The sequence below is a fragment of the Eschscholzia californica genome, unplaced genomic scaffold (genome assembly GCF_041429995.1).
Source record: "Eschscholzia californica isolate CP2 unplaced genomic scaffold, dmEscCali1.0.p SCAF_4, whole genome shotgun sequence".
NCBI lineage: Eukaryota > Viridiplantae > Streptophyta > Magnoliopsida > Ranunculales > Papaveraceae > Eschscholzia > Eschscholzia californica.
In genome coordinates, this window is record NW_028238461.1 from 54,604,636 (window position 1) to 54,626,755 (window position 22,120).

Below are 22,120 nucleotides of genomic sequence, written 5' to 3' on the forward strand. Positions count from 1 at the left end.
TTATATCAACACTTTCAACCACTTGAGTAAGTGGTGACGCCCCTCTTCCAATTGGTATAGGGATATGAAAAAGCTATAAAAAAAAATTAGGTGTGCCTCTACACCAAGTGAGGTCCCTATACATGCAGGTAAAAACAAGGAATTTGTCAACAACCTCTCTCTCTCTCTACAGTCCTTTACTCAACTCTTTCTCTCTCATCTACATAATAGAGAAAAGAAGAGAGAGTATATCTTGGTATCTGTAAATGCATAAATAGAATAGAAGAAACCCCCCTGATTAATTTTAGGATCTGGGTTTTTTTTGTTACTTTCTGTCCTTTTTAACTTATCTAATTTTAAGAAGAAATGGGTTCTTCTTCTTCTTCTTCTTCTTCTCTGATCCCTATTCCGAGTTTTCTGTTTCTTCTTCTATTAGTGTCTACTTCTTCTATCTCAGATCAAGAGAAAGATAGAATTATTGAGTTGCCTGGTCAACCAGCAAATGTGGGTTTCTCTCAATACTCTGGTTATATTACTGTTGATCAAAATGCTGGAAGAGCTTTATTTTACTGGTTGATTGAGTCACCGACAAGTCGAAATGCCGAGTCAAGACCACTTGTTCTTTGGCTTAATGGAGGACCTGGTTGTTCATCTGTTGCTTATGGAGCTGCTGAAGAGATTGGACCTTTTAGAATCCGTTCAGATGGGGAAACCCTTTTCTTAAATCCTTATTCTTGGAACAAATGTGAGTTTTTTAACTTCAAATCTCTCACTTAAAAACAAAGAAAAAAGTTCAATTTTATGAATATTCTGCTTGTTTTTTTTTTTTCACTTTTCAGTGGCGAATTTGCTTTTCCTTGAATCTCCTGCTGGTGTTGGATTCTCATATTCAAATACTACAGCTGATTTATATAATGCTGGTGATAAAAGAACAGGTAAATTTTCAAAAATTATGAAATGGGTATTGTTAAATTTTGTTGATTGATCTCAAATTAGTGAAAAATGTCAGCTTTAGATGATTATGGGATTTGGGTTTTTTACTGAAATTGTAGCTGAAGATGCATATAATTTCCTTGTCAACTGGTTGGAAAGGTTTCCTCAATATAAACACAGAGATTTCTACATTGCTGGAGAAAGTTATGCAGGTCGATTTTTACTGATTTATACTCTTTAACTTAAATGCTCGAAAACCGTATTGAACTTAAAAACCAACTAGTCTTGATTCTCATTGTTTCAGGTCATTATGTTCCTCAATTATCTCAAATTATACATGAAAGAAACAAGGGAATTCAGAATCCTCCTCTAAATTTTAAAGGTTTCATGGTAAGGACAGAAATGATTTTGAAGTTTTTTCTGATTTGTAGTTTGGTTGTTTTTTTCGTAAGTAATGGATTCATATTGGGTCTTTGTTTTCAGGTTGGTAATGCTGTTACTGATGATTATAATGATTATGTGGGTACTTTCGAGTATTGGTGGACACACGGGTTGATTTCCGACTCTACTTATAAAACTCTTAAAGTTACTTGTGATTTTGGATCATCTCAACACCCATCAGTTGAATGTATAAAGTCTCTCAACATAGCAAATGATGAACAAGGAAATATCGACCCTTACAGTATATATACACGTCCTTGCAATAACACCGAAGCTCTTAAGCGCAACTTAAGGGGTCACTATGTGAGCTCTCACAATTAAAGCTTTCACTTCTATTGTCGATTTAAATCTCCGATTGGGAATCGCCAAAATTTTCTAACAATTTTATGGTTTTTATTGAAACTTCTGGAGTTTGGTTTATATTGATAATGATGTGGTTTCTAAGACGATTTCACTCGTTCTTTATCAGCCTTGGATGTCGAGGGCATATGATCCATGCACCGAACGGTACTCTAAGTTGTACTTCAATCGCCCAGAAGTGCAGAAAGCATTTCATGCCAATGTTACTAGGATTCCCTATGCTTGGGATACATGCAGGTATTGTGCGCTCACTCCGAAATTTTTTACATTTTTGTTTTGAACAATTGGGTCGTTTACGTTCTTACCTCGTCGATTGAATTCTTTCATGCAGTGATATTGTCGGGAACTACTGGGATGATTCTCCAAAATCCATGCTTCCTATTTATCAAGAACTCATTTCAGCTGGTCTAAGAATATGGGTATATAGGTAGTGTCTGATTTCTTAATTACTTCGATTATATTACTGAAATTAGGAGGCATTACCGAATCTAGTTGAACCATAATTAGATATTGAAATAAGAAGAATTTATACTAGATACCCACACTAAGGATTCTTTTGTACTGTTTCTTAGAAATCTTCATTAGACAGACGACTCAAGCTCATAAATCCTGTTTTTATACCTAGAATAAAGTTTCGGAAAGACTAAAACTCTGTCATGCATGAATTTTCTCTTTACTGTTTGAACTCTTTGTCCAGTGGAGACACAGACTCGGTGGTGCCTGTGACTGCAACTCGATATTCTATCGATGCTCTCAAGCTACCTACACTTATGAACTGGTTTCCTTGGTATGACAATGGAAAGGTTAGTCTTAAGAAACTGCAAAATCACTTTCTTTCTATTCTTTTTGAGATATCAAAGTTGTAGATACCTTATCCTGAATTTTACTTTTTCGCTTTTCCTTTTGGTACAGGTTGGTGGGTGGAGTGAAGTATACAAAGGACTAACCCTTGTGACAGTAACTGGAGCAGGACATGAGGTTCCACTTCATCGCCCTCGACAAGCTTTTATCATGTTTCGATCTTTCTTAGAGAATAAGTCTATGCCACATTGAACCATTTTAGCCCCACTTCTTCTTTCCAAGTCATTAAATCAAAACAAGGAAGAATGAGAAAAGTAGCTAGCTTTCATTCAAGAATGAAAAAAGAATGAATAAGAGGAGTAAAGTCGACTCCCTGCACACGCTTAATATGATCAAATTCGGATTTCCTCACCATTAGATTAGCTTATTCTTAAGCAACTTTAATTATTCTGTGCAGATTCATGTAAGTAGATCGATTTCTGGTAGTTAATTAGAGTTGTTATCGATTGAAACTCTTTTACAAATAATCGAATACTACACTATAGTTTCATATGTAATTGATTCTTTTATATTTTCATATGTAATGATTCTTTATTCACATGTTGGTATGGAAATACTCTCTTCTTTGGTCATGTAACTTCGCCGTTTATTACCTACTTTCACACAAACTGATACATTCTTCTCCTATCGAGTCATTCGACAATATCGTCTCCCTCGGTTAAAAACCAAAACCACATTATTTAAGTTTGGTCTTACCCAATAGACTTGTCAAAAGAAAGATGTTTTGGGGCCGACCACGGGGCAAAAGGTGACATGGCCGACCCCAATTGGTCAGGTAATTTCTCTCTCCTCATGGCATGACCAATTGAAGCTAGCCACGACACATTTCGCTCTGGTCGGCCCCAAAAATCGGGTTGTTTTTCGCACTTAGCCTTACCAGAATATGTCAAAAAAAGCTCAAATATACGTAGGTCCTCATATTTTGGGCTTTAAGCACCTATATGTATATATGCAAGGGGGCCCATATTTGTATACCTTACTTGCCTTGAGACACTTGATGATGCCCCTAAAACCTTATTCTTGACAAGGTATCTTCCAAGTCAAAAGATTTTGCAAGCTCTAGTCCACTAATTGGACGGTCTAGATTGAAATGATATCAACTTAGTTATTGTTCTGAATCTCTTTAAAATATTTTGACCAAGGAATTTTCTTCTTTTCCCTTTTCTTTGGGTAGAAGAAGGGTTTTAGTGGTTACTACTATTTAGAACAGTAAAAGTATTTCAGGCAACAAAAGGTGGTATGCCCACTTTTGTATTTTTTGAATTTTGGGGGTTTCAAGAAGAAGAAAGAATTATTGTTGTTTTCCAAATAAACCCCTTTTTATCAATTCAAAAGATAAAGGGTATTTGCATGATCAAGAATTAAATATACACACAAATCATAAGTAAAGAAGCAAATTCAAGAAGAGAGTTAGAGTTCTAGAAAGAGAGAGAGTTCTAGAGAGAAAGAGAGAATGTACAGATTTAGTAACACACTAATAGGTTTCTTAAACTTATTTAGTCTATTAGCATCTATACCCATAATAGGTGGAGGATTATGGTTAGCAAGAACTAGTACAAGTTGTGAAGGGTTTTTAAGAACACCACTTCTTGTTATTGGTTTTATAATCCTTTTAGTTTCTCTTGCTGGTTTTATTGGTTCTTGTTTTAACATAGCTTGGGCTTTATGGGTTTATCTTCTAGTAATGTTGATTTTAATGGGGTGTTTGTTGTCATTAATAATATTTGGTTTTGTTGTTACAAGTAGAGGTGGAGGTGTTGAAGTTCCTGGTAGGGTTTATAAAGAGTATAGATTAGAGGATTATTCTCCATGGTTGAGGAATCAAGTGAAAGATCCTCATACTTGGAAGGCCATTAGAAGCTGCATTTTGGGTTCTAAAACTTGTTCAAAGCTTTCTTCTTGGACTCCTATTGATTATCTTCAAAGAGATTTATCTCCTATACAGGTTCACTTCTTCTTTACTCTGTTTTTTTTTTTTTTTTTTTTTTTTTTTTTTTTTTTTTTTATAATTTTCTACTTTTTTTACCACTTCACTCCTACATGAAATTTAAATTTAAGTCTTTTTTTCTTTTTTTCTTTTTTTGAGTTTTTGTGAATTTGTTAGTGTTAAATGGGGAACTCTATTAAATACTATAAAGTCATGTCAGACGAAGTCCGGCTTAGACACTTAGAGAGACTGGTTTACAAGAAATTTCCTTTCAACATAATCTAGTTGAAGAAAGTGAGGCACGGTACCATACCTCCCTGGTAGATAGTAACTTCGTCGAGTGACTTTAAACCATAACAGAAAAATTACTTTAGTTCAATAGTAACATGTATATCTCTGCTTGGAAGATCAGGATTCAAATCTTACTGTTAAACAACGCGTTATTTTGTTAAGACTTTGCTATCATTATTGGTTACTTGGTTAAGGGCTATAAAATGATTTACTTCCATTCATAAAGTTCACACCTTGTTTACACTCTTTAATGCAACCCACCACACATAAATCAAACTATTTCTTTATTTTTCAAGATTCTTGAAAAAATTTACATCATTTCAACATTAAGCCTTTAAAAATTGGTCAATTTAGAATTCTAAACAATTCTTTTTTTTTTTTTGCTTTAAATCCAAGACAGTCTGGTTGTTGTAAACCTCCAAGTTCATGCAACTATGCAATGGCTACAACAGTGGGACAAGATCCAGACTGCTACAGATGGGACAACAATGAGCTCTTGTTATGCTATGAATGTGATTCTTGCAAGGCAGGATTGCTGCAAAAAGTGAAGATGGATTGGAACAAAATCTCTGTTCTTCTTATTGTTGTTCTTGTGTTTCTTATCTGCATATATTCGACGGGTTGTTGTGCATTTCGAAACGTTCAGCGAGCAGAGACTGATTATCCATATGGCGAGAATCGAATTACTAAAGTTCGACCAAGATGGGATTACTACTGGTAATAACTATTGCCAAAAGCTCTATTAAATGATTTATACTTCAAGTGATTAAACAGTTCTTCCTTTCTTATTTGGCAGGTGGAGATGGTGGAATGATAGGAAAGAACTGATTTATTAGCTATATTTTCGGTAAAGTGGGAAACTCAAACAGGGCGAGGATAATTCTGTCGAAAAACAATCAACTCTTTAATTGCCCATGTGTTAGCTGATGAACTAGTTTATATTATCCAGCGCGTCATGAATATCTTATTGAAGATTAAGGATTTGAATTTTGAAGTCTTATAAGACAATTCATGACTATGTATGTTGATTTGAAACTATTTGTATAAAAATTGGGCTCTCTTAGTACTTTAAAGAGCTAATTTTGGGTTTTTTGAAAAGTTAATGTGATATATATTTCTCAAAAGATGGACAACAAAGTGGGTTTCATTTGATTACTATAATCACTTCAAGTACAAGTCATGTTAAAAATATCGGTGTGTGATACACATGTTTAGGTTATAAAATGATCGGAGGAGGTTTACAAATCAGTCTCCGATGTGCCAAATAATGTGGTAGCTGAAACCGTTGGATACTCGAACGAATTTCTATATTTTATAATCAATCATGTGTAATGAAAATATTTTATAACTTCAACCAAATGTACAATATCATAAAATTCCAATTCAGATAAATGTGGTGTTAATCTTGATTTTGATTCTTCTCTTTTCCAAAAGCTTCCAAATGCAAACTCCCCTTCTTGAGATAATTCCTCCAAAACTCTTTCAACTTCCACCATGACCCATCTAGAATCATTATACTTGTTCGAAAGACTTCCTTGAAATCCATTATTTTCATCAATATATTGATTCTCTTCCATTTCTTTCATCTTCTTATTCTCCTTCCTGTGAGATCTCTTTTGGACATATCTTTTATACTTCTTCACCATTTTAAGAGGGAGTTTTAGCAAAAAGAAGATGATGATTTGTAAGATCAAGCAAGGACAACCACAACAACAACAACAACAAATTACGACCCCATCGGCTGCCAACGAGTTCAAGTCCTCCATGAAAATAATGATAAGAGTTTAATGAAGGAGAAAGAGAGAAGATGGGAATATTGAAGATGATAAAAATAAAATGGAAGTGATTCCTTGTTAAGGAAGAAGGGAATTAGTAAGAGTGAAGCAAGAAGTATTTGTTTCATAAGCTGGAAAAGGGGCAAGTAAAGTTAACATGACTTGTATGTATTCTATTACTTGTTGATCATATATTCAAGCTATAACTTCTAAGCATTAACATCAAAAACAGAAATATAAGACAAGTGATTGTGTGGCAAAATCGAAGTATAGGAATCAATCGAAAAGTTACAAAATTTTAGGAGTTCCTCAATGACTACCCACCATGTTTTGATACTATTTACATGTGGAAACATACAATTAGACGAGGGAGCATAGAGCCTCCGAAACGGAAGTAAGTTCTTGAGAAGTTTACAACATTCCTTAATAGTCATATCAGAGTAGTACAAGATATCTTATATGACACACTTCTGCTTTATGAGGTGGATTGCATCTTAATCTCGAATACACACAACTCTTCCTATGGAGGGCCAAGTTACAAACCAAGTATATCTAACTGCAGAATGTATGACCTCACATTCGACAATTGGAGTTACTTAGAGAAGGGCCCGGCCTTTGAAAATGAGAATCTTCGTCTCTTTCGCCTGATAAAGTATGGGTCTCCGACGTTTTCTATGTCAAAAATGGGCTATGTAATTTTGTCCAAGCATGTTAATGGATCCTTCTCACAAGGAAATGAATGACCAAATTACTATCCAAGAACATCAAAAAAGTATAGCTCAAATAATGTAAACTTATACCTGATTCAACTGATAAGTCACATGGACCCGCTTTTCTTTTTCCAGATGGGTTTAATGTACCTATTTCAATAGTAACAGATTCAATGGCAAGAATTAGGTTGGAACTATAATGCAAAAGATTAGAAACTAGAAGTAAGGTAAGACCCACAAATTTCCAAATAAGGAACCCCCATGGGTGCACCTTAATTTGCAAAGCTATATAATACCTGCACAGTCATATTCAAGTATAGAAGAAACAAAAACATATCCAAGTGAAACCCTAAAAAATGAAAATTGAATCGAAAACTGTTGGTTTGACATAAATTGTTCGCAAAAATAAGGCTGTCTCCTCTGATGAGAGGTGTATCAGAATATATTTACAAGTAATAAGTTATTGATGGTGTAGTTTATTTGTCTTTAGCAGCAGGAGCCTTGCAGATAGGGCATGAATTCTTCATAGACAACCATTTCTTGATACATCCTTCATGGTAATCATGGCCACATTTCATCAGTTTGCTGATCACTTCCTTGTTCATGTACTCTTCCTGCCAATTTCAAGTACCAGATAGACAGGATAAGAATTAGCTAGTTGATATGATATTTCTATTAATGATCAAGTTTCAATGTTATATAAGGTTTTTTAGTTGATTATACCAGACATATTGGACATTTTCCTTCATCTTCGCTTTGATTGTAAGAGCAATATGTCATTTTTATCAAACATTTTGAGATCAAATCTTCAGATAAGCCTGTGCTTACTGTCCCAATCCTTTCCCCAAGATCTAGTAATTCCTGCATCAGATCACCGACATATTGTTCAGGGGCCAAGAATCTCCCATAAGACTGAAGTAGAGAAATACGGATCGATTGAATTTACCTCGTAACTCATATTGTCTACGTCTAGAGTCATGTATCTGTGATGATCAAGCAAACTTCTTGAAGCATTCAAAGCCGAGCGATCAAATATAGTAAAACCCTGCTAAGCAAACAAATAAACATTCCCCAAATTAGGAGAACAATATGGACTCGAGTTGGATTCAAGTTGTAACATGTCCCCATTCCAGGTAACAATGGATACAACAAGTTTATAACCTACAGGATCTTAGTTACCCAAAAAAAGAAAAACGATCCTCCTAGGAGGTTACTCTCCTAGGTCATTAAGTAAAATTCAATCCATCACTACATGTTGGTAACTTCAATAGAGTTTTAAAATCCATATTTTATTTTTCAGAAGGGAAGACTAGTTACCTCGGGCACAAATCGATCATGGGCATCTGCCTCATCAGCAGGTGAGCGCAATCTTGGAAAAGGTAACCCTGATCGTTCACCTCTGTGACTTCGATGCCGTCCAATATTAGAAATTGTACTTGTATGTCTGGAATGATTTTCTGAAATGGAAAGTGAACTATCCTCCGAATTTGGGACATAACCAACATGTGAGCGGCTAGATGTTGCCCCGTTGGCAGGCAATGCCCTTTGAGCATAGCTACTACGTCCTCCTCTTAGAGCTTGTGTAGGAGGACCAGGAAGGTTTTGAGCAACGACAGAAGTTCTGCTCGGAGTAATGTCATGGGTGTATCCACCAATCTCCAGAGAGTTACTAGAACCGCTGCTTTCACCGTGAAACTGGTTTGCGCCACATCTAAAGCCCCTGGCAGCTGCAACTTTTACATAAACGTCTATGAGAAACATCAATCAACTAACTTAAGTCAGATAGAACCTTGGTATTTAAGGGCTTTTTATTCTAATAAACCTCCATTACATATAAATGACATCGATAAGGATGATATTGTCCTTGTACTTTAAAACCCTAGTAAAAAAATCATATTTTGTTTGCCTTCTTTACTAAAGTTGGACCATGGTTGGGATCCAAGCACCTGAAATAGGAGAAAGTGGCGACATATCCACAGCATAGGTCTAACCCGAATAAACACGTATCATCAGCCAGTAGTTGTAAAACTAAATTTCTTATCGCAATTCATATCAAACAGAAAGTAAACTAAGGACCACATAATGTCTTCCTCTCCAGTATCACTTAAGGGTTTTTAATCAATGACTCTATGACTACGTCCTACTACATAGTACATGAGTATTGCGGACTAACCTGAAGCTGGAAGTCTCCCCCGTGCAGCACGAGGAACAGGTATATAGTTCCATTCAGGAGCAGTCACGATAGAATTCATACCGGGAAAATCAACTGTATCATTCTGGTCCATCACTCTGTCTGTTGATTGAATATGACTTGATGAGAAGCTTGGTCCTTGCAGTATAGGTAGGTCAACTTCCAAGTCAAGTGAGACATTCTGGTATATCCCTCTGCTTGTTGAATGGATACTACGTGATGGGATGCTTGATACAGGAACCTGAGGTGGGTACAAGTTTAAGTCGAGAGTCGGTCGACTTCTCACATTTCTCTGAGAACCTTCACCATGAATCAAGAGACTGTTCCCCCTGGATCTTGAAATTGCACCCATCGGCTCCCACGGCCCATGCTGAGGATTCCCTGACTGCAATTCAGTAGATACAGGGACACCAGAAGTACTTGCAAGACTATAGTTTCGACTAGTACCGCCCCTTTCACAAACCTCAGAAGCTTCCATCCTTTTTCTTTTGCATGTCCTTGGATCGCCAATTGCAGGATTTACACTACTGCTTGCTCCATTGTTTACATGGCTGTAATGACTAGAAGAAGTTTGGTTGGCATAATTTGGTGGAACAACCCAGGAGCTTCCACCAGTGGAAGGATGAAGCATAGGATCGTAGGCTGGGCTTGGAGTAGTTGCTTGATAATGTGATAATTGCATGCTAACACTTGGTGGACGATACATATTGGACCTCTGGTTAGAATTCGTTTGGAAGGATTCTGCACTGCTACTTGATGAAGAGTACTCATTCCGCTTCTGAGAGGTAAGTTCTTTTGCCTCGATGGGCATACTTTCCCTGGGATGGAAGGTAGAACTGTTATCTGCTGCTCCAGTCCTGCCTGCAGTGCATTAAGAATTATGAGTTTTAACAAATATTTATAGGAATTTGCAGATAACTATAAGTAGGCAATTAAAAGAGCATATCACGGATGAGTATAGGTTTAAAAGTCAGTAATTAGAATTTAGACATACTAGTTGTAGATATAGTAAAATATTAGTGAGAGCGTACCCATATGCACATAAGCATGCTCAGCATGTACAGGATTTGGGTTCTGATCATGGTCCCCGTCAAACAAAAAGGATGTGCCGAACAAGCGTCTATGCTCCATGAAAAACAATCTTGTAAGTCCTTAAGTTCAGACGAAATGAGAAAATCTACCTGTTCATATGTCATAACAAAAGGATCAACAATTAAAATCCAGCAAAATTTGCTGACTCGAAGTAAAGCATGAAGGCTTTATTTTTGGTTAAAAATAGCTCGTTGTCTTCTCACCCAGATGAGAGAACTTTACCAAGCAAACTATGGTTGACGAGTAATTTGAAAAAATAATTCAATGTGCCATTAGTGGGGACTGGGAGTCTGAGAATGGTAAGGAATGTCTTGCCGTCATTACTTCTGTTTGATTTTTAAGATAGAAGGAAGAAGGGTGGATATATAGACAGCAATATTCTTGCTGTTGTACTCTAAAACAACTATGCAACATAAAAAAAATTATAAGCACTAGAGGTATTTGATCGTCGTGGCAAAGGAGATGGATGAACCAATAGTTAGTAGTTGCTTTTACAAATTCAACTCGAAAACACTGGCGAAGGAGATGGATGACCTTCAATGCAGCTGCCACCTACAGACACCCACACACAAATTGCACGCATACACCTACAAGGACTGAGAGCCTCATTAACGCAAAATCACCTACGGGAGCACAACCTAGTAACCTACAACTCTACTGGGGAAGTAAGGAAGAGTTTCGAAAGCAATAAAAAAGGTTGCACAGTTAGATATACTTTCTGGAACAGGACCTAATCCTTGTCTGCACAGGTTGGTACATGTGGTTTTTAATAACATTAAAGTCACGTCCTATTACTAAAAAAGCTATAACAACATCTTTTAAGTAATAAGAAGTCCATTGTAGTTGTTACAGCATAACAATTCCTACCAAAAGATTTGCCTTGGCGTGAAGCCTAATCAGCAACCAATCATAAACCTGTTTGGCCTGTTAAGGACATAAGTAAGATAAGCATAAAATTTCAATTTGTAAAATTAGTTTATCACCCTATCCAGGGTACTGCATAAAAGAATATAGATCTTAGATGACTCCATGAACTCAACTCCGAAGAGACTACATAGTGAAGTTGCATATCTTCTCTTATTATTTTGGTTTTTGTAAAAAAAAAAAAAAAAAAACTTTAGTTTAACAGTGTAACGAATTGATTAAGGAAAAGAACATAAAAAAACCCTCCCTAAAGAGACTTTATTAGAGAAAGGAATGAGCTGTTGACTGGTCTTGTTTAATGGATCAGTCAAAACAACGGCACCACATGCACAGGTAGGATTTTACTTTTTTTGAGCTATCTCTGAAAAAAGTTGTCCTGGTGGTATGATATATTCTGAACTGCTGAAAAATTCAATAACTTCCGAAAATGATGATTAGGTCTAATGTATGATGATAGTTAGCTTGGTTATGAAAGAAGCCTGTCAAATTAGATACGTCGCTTAGTGAATTGAAGCTCAAGACACAAAATTCATCATTCCAAATCGACCACATATTAAACGATTCACCGACATTCCACACATTTCCCGTATCCCCTCATTTCCAGATCCATGCAGTGGTACTCTTTCAGAACAGGATGCAACCAATAGTCAACCATCGAGCCTTAAAAAGCATCATCTCATAAGCCTCTACCATTACTTTCGCCACACTCATACCATCAAACAACTTCAAAGCTTTATCCTACTCGCACAACTCAAGACATGCAGTCTCCCCTATGCACGTACCTCTTAACTTCAGCATAGTAACGTATGTGAAAAAACATCACCCTTAGAGTAAGATAACAGAGTAAAGAGAATATAAAGATGGGTACTTGGATGTTTAATGTATAAAAAGATACTAAATGAACAGCACTCGAGTTTAAAGAAACTTATCCTAGAAAATGCTGAGACACAAGAATTTGCAGGTGCTTGTTAATCCACTAAAAAGAACAGCAGAAAGAGATTGGAATCCATTGAGAGAGACAGATAGGCGCAAGAAAGAGCTGAGAGATCTTAATCTGAACACTATTCTCACCTTTAGATACAAGAATCATGGCACACACCATACACAATTAGGGGACCATAGATAAGTCGTATGCGAGTTAGGAAGACTAACCATATATGTCCCCCTTTTGTTGGCCAATATAATATTACCCATAAACCTGCATATTCATCTAAACCCACTAGGCCTAATTAAATGTCAGAAAGCTAAATAGAATTTTGAGATACTTCGATCACATCTTTGAAGAGCAACTTGATAGAAGTGCAGCAAAAGAAGAGAAAGGAACTTTAAGGGTTACCTGGTTGTGCCTTACTTAGAGAATATACCTGTCTAACAACTTAAAAGAATATATCATACCTCAAAGCATTAAACCGAAGTCACGAGAATAAATATGTTGGCGTATGGATACAATTAGTTCTCTAGAGTGTAACAAACTAATGTATAAAGATTAAATCAATTGGAGAAGAAAAGGACTGTTTCAGTCTATCAGAGATAAGGATAATGAAATTGTAAGTTAGGGCAAAATTAAGGTTGAATTTACAAAATAGTTGGCTAACGTTAAAACTTCGTATATCTTGAAGTACGAAAACTATGAAGGTTGCAAATGACTGTATTTATAATGAGTCAATTTTTTTTTTTTTAAAATGTACTTACAATGATGCTTTCTCTTGTTCAAAAAGATAATGAGTTACGGTAGTGTCTCACTTCAAGCTAACATGATATGTGCGAACACCTCCATTCTATTCGATTCAGTATTTTAGATTTTGAACCATTAACACATAAAATTTAAAATACCTTACTCGCACATAAGCATAATCCTACAAATGCCAGTATTCGAATGAAAAGAATGGGGATGGAGGTAAGATGCCCCCCCACCAAAGGTGTCACATATACGATGTTGCAGACCAGAACACGAAGGTTCCCGGGGATGTTTACAAACTCAGAAGACCTATCTGCAAAAACGAAAAAAAGTACCATGCCCAGCTGATTTCCACTATAAACACTCACTTCAAGACGAAAATTAACAACTTATATAACAAGGTCACGAGCTCATAATGTTATCGCAAATGAAAACCCTAGAAATTGGTCAAAAGACAAACTCCCCACAACTAAGAAAGAACATAAAAGAAATCTAGTATTACAAAGACTATGATCTACCTACACCTTACCCATCAATTATATCGAAAGGGTAAGACCTAAAACACTCACTTAAAGATCAAAATTAAGAATTTAACAGCTAATCTACGAAGCTCATAAAGGTAGAAACCTCCTCAAACTCCGATCAAACAAAATCCCCACTTTGGAAGCATAATCATGCAAGAAATTGTTTTTTTGACGAATCTGGTGAGTTAGCGAGGAGGACGCAGCAGATGAAGAACAATTTAATGAATTAATACAATAGAATTAGAGAAGAACAATACATCAAAAAAATCAATCCAAAAGAAAACAAAACAAAAGGTGAATATAGATATCATAAATTGTGGAAATCAAAATCGTGAAGTGATGATCGGAATTAGAGAAGAGAAACATAATATACCTTAGTGAGAAATCTGCCGGAAGGATCGATCGACGGAGATGAGGATATGGTGGTGTTTTTGGAGGAGGAGAAGAAGAAGGAATTGAGAGAGAAAATTGGCTTGATATTCACGCCCACATTCAGCACAAACCAAACCGATTAAATACAACAAACTTGATCCTCCTCCCTTCCTACTTCTCTCTTGAGAGAAAGAGAGAGAGATGGTCACGCTTTTTCACGGACTTCTGTTACACTGGGCTTAGCCCAATTTCATGAACCACCCACTAGCCCGCTCATTTTGGGAATGGGGTGGCTTCTTTTGTATACAAACACAATAGTACTATGGAAGGAACTTAGGGCTCATATTGGATTTCTTTTTTGGGGCACATAGTGGATTTTCTATAGGGAGAATATATAGGTACACCACCGTACTTAATAACTTGCCACATTGACTTGGACCAAGTCAATTATTAAAGACGCACACGAATAAAGAAAGAAAAAGAACTTATTTTTCTTCATTTTCGTATTTATCTTCTGTCCGTGGGTGCTTTCGCCCACGGGAGACTTCATTTTTCTCTTTTTTTAACTAATACATCATGGATGATGTGAGGTAGCAATAAGTTCGGCTCTTATGAAATTTAAAAACTCTAAATTTGGGTAGTGTGCATTTCTTTATTGGTGCCTAGTGACTAAAGATTGGGCCCTCACACAAGCCTACAAGATGCCGCTTGACACCCATCGTGGGCCTGTTCCAGGCCTGGTTCATACCCAGCCCATTTAACAATGAACTTGGAATGGTGTGATAGCCTGGCCCACTTGAGACCTGTGAAGAGATTTGAACCCGTCACGCAAGTAAATACTACGTGTTTGGACATTTCAGTTACTTCCCGCGTTTTTTGGTAGGAAGTTAGTTGTAAGGTTTCCCGGTTTTATTAGTTAGGGTTACCCAGTCCCAGTTGATTCTCAGCCTCTCCTTCTTCCTCCAAGTACTCCAAAACGATTCCCACCCTCATTTCCTCTCTCTTCCTTTACTTTTTTTTTTTTTTTTACTTTCTTCAATTTGCAAAGTTACAGATCTTTAAATTTAACAAAAGAGGAGGATCAAGATGAGTGTGATCGACATTCTAACCAGACTCGATTCAATCTGTACCAAGTATGAAAAATACGATGTCGATAAACAGAGGGAACTCTCTGCTTCCTCTGAAGATCCTTTCGCTCGTCTCTACTCATCCATTGATTCCGATATCGATGCTGCTCTCGAGGTCTCTCTCTCCCTATCCTGTTAATTTTCAGGGTTTCCGTTCATTTTCTTGAGTTGTTCTTTAATTATTTTCCCTGGCAGAAATCCGAAGCTGCTTCGAACGAGAGCAATAGGGCTGCTGCGGTTGCTATGAATGCCGAGGTTCGAAGGACCAAGGCTCGGTTGATGGAAGAACTCCCCAAATTGCAAAAACTAGCTGTTAAAAGGGTAATTTTCCTTTACTTCTGTTATTACTTCAATCTTAATTCATCAAGGATAAATTCCAAGATTCCTGTTTGATCTTGGAGAACCCTCAACGACGTTTTCCCGCTTAATGCTAGCACTTGGAGTTAGACCCATAATCTCATTGAATCTCCCCCATTCAACTTTTATCCAAATTAATTTTTCGAATTCATTGATATGGAACTAGTTTTGCATGTAAAATTACTTCTCTATCTGATCACAGGTAAAAGGTGTATCTAAGGAGGAATTAGAAGCCCGTTGCGATTTGGTTATGGGTTTGTCAGAGAGGATTCAAGCAATTCCAGATGCTGGAGTAAAACAAACTGGAGGTTGGGGATCTTCAGCCCCTAAAAAAGGCATTGTGTTTGATGCAACATCAGGTTATCTATTCATCCTTTCAAAAGGGCTCTCATCTCTTATCATTCCACATTTCCGTTTACACATTCTTATGTAGGAAATTTTAACAATAGTATATATTTTGTAAAGATGCTAGACTCGACGATGGGTTCTTCGACCAAACCGAAGAGTCAAATCAATTTAAGCAAGAATATGAAATGCGAAAAATAAAGCAGGCAAGTGTTTATTTGTTTTATATATACTACTGCTTAGTACTTTCGATGTTTATAGTTGCAACTTGCTAGATACTTATCCGAACTAATTTGCGATTCACCACAGGATGAAGGACTAGATGTTATATCGCATGGGTTAAGTACACTGAAGAATATGGCTCATGACATGAATGAGGTTAGTCGTTCTTGCACTTAGTATTGACAAGCACAATGGCACATAGAATGTGTTCGATATTTCTCTCATTAAGTCATAATATGTGCAGGAGCTGGATAGGCAAGTTCCATTGATGGATGAAATTGATACTAAGGTATGAATCTTATCCTGTTCTTTACATCCTGCGACTCTTTTTGACAATATTAGAAAGGTCCAATCGGAACAATTTTACTGCATAGTAATGAGATTTTTTTTGGTATTATGATAGGTGGACAAGGCAACTTCTGACCTTAGGCATACTAATGTCAGGCTCAAGCAAACTATTCACCAGGTAATTGAGTTAATCCTAATACTTTTAACCCATTTCATTTCTTGCCTCGCTTTATGATTACTAAAATCTTAACGAATGGAGTATTGTGTTTGTTCCAGATGAGGTCTAGTCGGAATATGTGTATTGATATTATTCTCGTGTGCGTTATTTTGGGCATCGCTTCATATTTATACAAGTAAGTTCCCTCTGAAATCTAGGTTACACGGATCATCATTTCAATATCACAAGCATCAACATGGCAAGAGTGCAAGACCGCTCGAAATCTAGGATGAGAGCTTCCCGGGCCAAGACCAAAATCTAAGACCTCAATGGGAATATGTTACCTAAAAGCATCCAAGTAGTCTTGAGTTTTGGTACTCTTAGAGTCTTAGTGTTGAACTATAATTCGCATACACTAAATGAAACTTCAAAAGCTTTCTTATTTATTTACTTATTATTTTTGTTGCTGCAGTATATTGAAGTGAAACTATCGATAGTATCAATTGATTCTGCTCAACGGGGAGCCACTTTATTTTTCTTCATTGAAGGTCTTATATATATACATTGGTTTCCCACCTCTTCAATTCTCTCGCCATTCTTTTGCTCTTGTTCAAACTTGAAAATTCCTTTTCAGCTTTTGGTACTAATTTTCGAGTTCCTAATAATGTAAATGTTTCTTTTACTCTATTCATGTAAGTATCAAATTCACTTATTTTTCTTGGGTGATTATATATAATATTTGGTTGTTTGCATCTTATTGGAGTTTTTAGGTTTATCCGTGCCATAATTTTGAAATTTGTTACCTATACTGCTTGGGTTTCTTCTAAAGATACAAATAAATGTATAATAATATTGACAGTTTGATGCTCAGGTTTGGATTTTACTTGTTGATTTTTATACTCTTGTGCTTAGATTAAGACAAAAAGAAACCCATCTATTAGTTTGTCTTAGTTCATAATTATTGTTCCTTGTTTGTGCTCATATTTTAATTATACCTTTTACTTAGTTATAATTTTCTTAGGTATATGTTAAATTATTCGGTTATACATCTTTTCTTTCTTTACGTATGAAAATGCTAATTGACTGACAAAAAGTGGTATGAATGGCCCAAACAGGGCAAACCTGTGCAAAATTTGCCTTGTCCTGCCTTTCAGACTACTTTTATCAAGTCAAGTAGCGTCGTTGTTAGGCATAGTCTAGCAATTTGATCTTAATAATTTGAAAATTGTCTCATCTTTTTTTAAAAACTGGAACACTATCCATTCTTCCATGTTTGGAGTTACTTTTCCTTCAAGTATGGTAATTTGTTTAAAAATTTAGAATCAGGAGCATCATATTAGGGACATGATTTCAATAGTTTTCTTTTTACTGATCCAAGTCAAATAGTGTAATCGAGCAAAATTATGTGTTTTATATTAACATATTTTTTTCCATTGGAGCTCCTTCTTGAATTAGATTTAATTAATAATTTGGGGGAGAAAAAAATTTATCTAAATACTTAATTTTGATGACATGACTTGAATGGTCGAGTCAAATTTCTTTCAAAGTTTCCTTATTAATAGTTTTTTTTTCTTGAAATTCCTTATTAATAGTTGAAAATATCTATTCAACACTATTCAAGATTTCCAATCTGTTTTGTAAGCATTTGCAAGTTAAACTATTAGGTTTCAATCTAACATGCAATTAGAAGTTCAAATTTTAATATCTTATTGTAAATTACAATTTTTAAATGCTAGTAATTAGCATAAAAATATAAATTTGGGTAAATGGTTAATTAAATTATAAACAAATTCAGATCTGAAACTAATAGGCCCTCTTTGTACATATTGTAGATCAACTTATTATATTGTTTCCCGAGCTGATAACCCGTAATTTCAGTGGACAAACATCCCCAACAAATCACAAAATTTGTGCTCCCAAAATTAGATTTATTATATACATGAGTGTTACATGACCCAAACTCTTTACCGAAAGATGACATAATACGCCTATGGCCCAATTCAGACATGTCACGTCGTTCTCAGATCACATGGTCGGCACACATATGGGGCCAAGTAACATTACGTTAGACTTATATAATGTTTTTTTTGGTAAAAGATTAGACTATATAATATTGGGTATAGAGAATTATTAGGTACACCTGAATTGAATATATTTTATATTTATCTATAGTATTATTGAAGAGATGTTGGGTAAGAAATCAAGAGAGAAATAAATCTATAATTAATGTTATTTTATTATTGTAAATAAAAGAGAATCACTTGTGTTTTGCAACATAGGATCCTGATTCTTGTACTTATAATACACCAGACAGCCCCATGCCAAAGCTTTTCAATTAAATAAAATATTTGGGTTTTTATCTCTACGATCTCAAAGTTTATACATTTTTTTATTTGTTAAAACGCTTTTTTCTATGAAAATCAGTCGATCTGAACATGCATTTGTAGGCGAGTTTTACACCTAGACTAGAAACCCATTTGCTCCCATGCATAAAGATATAATATAAACCCTTTTTTTTGAGGAAGGAATATAAACCCATTTGCTCCATGCATAAAGATATAATTTTTTTATTGCATTTTGCCATTGCAAGTAATCAACTAGAACTAGCTAGATCTCATGTAAAAAATGTGTATGTACAAATAACAGAAAAATCACTATATATGTATAAATTACTATTTGTCCATTTTTCTGCATTAATTTTGTTCAAATTTGTGTAAAAGATATCTCTATATGTACAATTTGACCGTGAGTACAAAAAGATGTGAATTTTATGGTTGCAAGAAACGTATCTCAAAATCTTGTCCCAATATTACTAATTTGTAATAGCGGCTTAGAAAATGTTAACCAGACAAAGGCAACCGCTTTGAAGAAGAAGATGATAATTGACCCTAACGTCTCTATCACTTATAATAGATTTTTTTTAAGAGAAGGTAAAATAGTTTCATTCATAAGAAGATAAAAAACACAATTATGGTGGAAACCAAGATAGTTAACTTATAATGGATAAACATGTAAATTTTTTTTTTTGAGAAATAGGCCTAGTATACAAGTTAGAGATATTCCTTTTTTTAGATTGTACTCCAAGAGTCATTACATTTCAACGGCGTTGATACATCATGAGTATAATATGTCAATTAAGACATCTTGACCCCTAAAGCCCGTGTAAAGACCCTTAATTAAGACCATCTTAGGAGTCTGAAAGCCCATCTACTCCTACATCGACTTTATTTATTGTCTAAATTACATGAGATAAATTTTGATGACAAATTGTTTTCACAGATACTCGATCTCAAGATCTTATAGACTGGAGAGGGGGTGTCAAACCACTGCACCAATGAGTCGTGGACAATTAGAGATATATTTGAAAGGACGACCTCTTTAGTTTAACTTCCTATATGTAGATATAAGAGAGGGATAATACTTACTAGCATCCCAATCAACATACAAAATAATATGCCAGCCGTTACCTTGCATGTTTTACAAAACGACATAATGGAGGAAAGAACTAAGAAAGCTCACATGACAAGAATGTATACCATGTCTTCGTGGACCCAACAAATTAATCAAAATAAAGTCAGATGACATCTTTTGAAAAAAAACTAGTGGTTCCAGTCACTACGTCCATATCGTGGAGTCCACCCAAAAGACTTCGACACTTAATCAGTTTGAACATTCGCTTATAGCTAGTTCAGGTTCCGAGTATTCTATCTTTCTCTCTCTATATATATAAGACTCGCTGACTAGGTAATAAGACATGCAATTTTGTATCATAATTCTATTTAAGCTATTTTAGTTAGAGCATTTCGAATGTGAAACTCAAATTGTCTTATGGGTATAGTCTCAATTGAGAATTTCTTTTCTACGTGACATTATATATTAAGATCTTAAATTCAAAAACACCTCCAACGCAACACTCTAAAAACTTTAAAATTACTTAGATGTCATTTCTTAGTTGAGAAGTTTTATTTTTAACGTTGAGTGAAAAATTGAGATTGTGTATAGAAATCTCAATATTGAATTTCATCTTGAGACTTCTCAAAATTAAATGATGTCACATCTTTGTAAGAAAAAAAACTCTAATGAAAACTTAACTAGTTTTATTGTTGAACTAAAGAAAACTTAACTAGGTGACACTTCAAAATATTTTAATCTAATTTGCATTGGAGAAGCTCTTGGGGAAGAAAACAACAACTTAGTATTAAATAATTTCTTTAATGCCACATCTTATTTGATTCTTTCCACGGGTAATAAGAAATACAACTATTTTGACACGACAAAAACTGTACATTTATGGACACTTAAGCATGTAAAAATAACTTTGAAGTAGTTAAAGATGGCACGAGTTCAATCAAACACGCAAAAAGCATCTACATGTGTGCCGTCGGATTACATATATTGACATGCGCCACAATAAAAAGTTTCTCTAGAAAAAGAAACATTTTAATCTAATTGTTGCTTTTTTTCCTTTTTTTGAAAGTGTAATCGGGTTGTTGGTTAGCCATCTAGACTTTTACCCTCCCTTCTAATTGTTAGATTGGTTCAGACTAATTGGTATAGACACCTGAATCTAAACTAGTGGTATGTCAATTTAGAGTAGGTTTTTTTTATGTAGCACTAGATATATATTTGAGAAGAAATAAATTAAAATACTGTCGTTCATGGTGATACACATGAATAGTACTTATCGGATAGACTTAACTGTTACTCTCAACAAAGATTTAAAATCCAGTTAAAACATCTTAATTACAACTGAAGTCACTAAAATTTGTGGTGTTGATCTATGTAGAAATAAATATATTACTAATGTAAGATAAACTAGTTTCAAAATCTACATATAACCTATTGGGCACTTTAATTAATAATCCATATGGTTTTCTGCACTTGATGCATAATTGCGTATGGTACATCAACTAAAAAAAATAGTATACATTATTAATGCATCACGTCATATCATTCACCATATGAACATTAAACAATATTTAGCATTAGCAAAAATCATTGGAAAGGGATGTTTAGAGCATGGGTTTTCTTGACTTTTCTAATATTTCAAGGAGCCTCAATCCTCTCCATATCACAAGTTGCCCTAGCTTCAAATTCAAAAGTATCTCTTTATAATTTCCGGAAAGAATAATCATGCCTAGACCTTGTAATTTTTCAAGCCCTAAGCTTAACTAGTCACTCAAATAAATCACTGATACGTAACGGTAACTCTGTTTTTACTGCAACCGTTCTTGAACATTTGATTGGCTGGTTTTTTTACAGTGGACAGTGTAGTGGGACCCACACACATCAGAGACCAGACATGATGGTATCACGGATCACCCCTAGGCTAGGGCACAGTCTGGTTAAAAATGATGGATGATGAGATTCTCTCTCTATAGATCCTTGCTAGATACCTATCTATCAGGCCAGAACAAAGTTTGTGCAGTAATCTTATAAAAAGCAATAATTAAATTAATCATTTTAGGGTTTTGATGGATCTGTATAAAGGCAATTACCTTTTTATTACTTGAAATCAAACTTTTAATCAAATCATACTTTGAAGGGTGAAAAGTCACATCATTTC

At 35.2% G+C, this 22,120-nt stretch overlaps 5 protein-coding genes across 28 annotated transcripts; 3 read left to right on the top strand and 2 right to left on the bottom strand.

The window, feature by feature from the left end:
* The first annotated feature begins 60 nt into the window (after positions 1–60).
* On the top strand, positions 61–3,146 carry LOC147546321 (serine carboxypeptidase-like 27). Its single transcript, XM_086634535.1, has 9 exons — positions 61–724; positions 819–914; positions 1,032–1,124; positions 1,217–1,302; positions 1,396–1,656; positions 1,823–1,950; positions 2,045–2,140; positions 2,411–2,516; positions 2,626–3,146. The coding sequence occupies exons 1-9, from the start codon at positions 346–348 to the stop codon at positions 2,764–2,766; spliced, it is 1,386 nt and encodes a 461-aa protein (XP_086490661.1). The 5' UTR covers positions 61–345; the 3' UTR covers positions 2,767–3,146.
* A 773-nt stretch (positions 3,147–3,919) lies between these two features.
* LOC147546322 (tetraspanin-6-like) lies at positions 3,920–5,916 on the top strand. The gene is made up of 3 exons (XM_086634536.1): positions 3,920–4,519; positions 5,193–5,509; positions 5,589–5,916. Exons 1-3 carry the CDS (start codon positions 4,028–4,030, stop codon positions 5,626–5,628), a joined length of 849 nt encoding a protein of 282 aa, XP_086490662.1. The 5' UTR covers positions 3,920–4,027; the 3' UTR covers positions 5,629–5,916.
* Positions 5,917–6,055: 139 nt separating this feature from the next.
* Positions 6,056–6,671, bottom strand: LOC147546323 (uncharacterized). The gene has a single exon (XM_086634537.1). It carries the CDS (start codon positions 6,556–6,558, stop codon positions 6,115–6,117), a length of 444 nt encoding a protein of 147 aa, XP_086490663.1. The 5' UTR covers positions 6,559–6,671; the 3' UTR covers positions 6,056–6,114.
* A 942-nt stretch (positions 6,672–7,613) lies between these two features.
* LOC147546324 (uncharacterized) lies at positions 7,614–14,333 on the bottom strand. 24 transcript variants are annotated; one of them, XM_086633338.1, is made up of 9 exons: positions 14,060–14,333; positions 13,323–13,475; positions 11,428–11,484; positions 10,500–10,649; positions 9,451–10,329; positions 8,595–9,004; positions 8,224–8,322; positions 8,001–8,138; positions 7,614–7,891 (listed from the first exon to the last, which is right to left on the bottom strand). In XM_086633338.1, the coding sequence occupies exons 4-9, from the start codon at positions 10,597–10,599 to the stop codon at positions 7,754–7,756; spliced, it is 1,764 nt and encodes a 587-aa protein (XP_086489464.1). In that variant the 5' UTR covers positions 10,600–10,649; positions 11,428–11,484; positions 13,323–13,475; positions 14,060–14,333; the 3' UTR covers positions 7,614–7,753. The 24 variants fall into 24 exon arrangements, with proteins under 24 accessions (XP_086489464.1, XP_086489461.1, XP_086489456.1 ...); XM_086633335.1 differs by having other exon boundaries at positions 13,177–13,475; XM_086633330.1 differs by having other exon boundaries at positions 8,224–8,325; positions 13,177–13,475.
* A 577-nt stretch (positions 14,334–14,910) lies between these two features.
* Positions 14,911–16,404, top strand: LOC147546325 (syntaxin-72-like). Its single transcript, XM_086634680.1, has 6 exons — positions 14,911–15,300; positions 15,381–15,506; positions 15,745–15,901; positions 16,008–16,093; positions 16,197–16,265; positions 16,354–16,404. The coding sequence occupies exons 1-6, from the start codon at positions 15,145–15,147 to the stop codon at positions 16,402–16,404; spliced, it is 645 nt and encodes a 214-aa protein (XP_086490806.1). The 5' UTR covers positions 14,911–15,144.
* Positions 16,405–22,120: the final 5,716 nt, after the last annotated feature.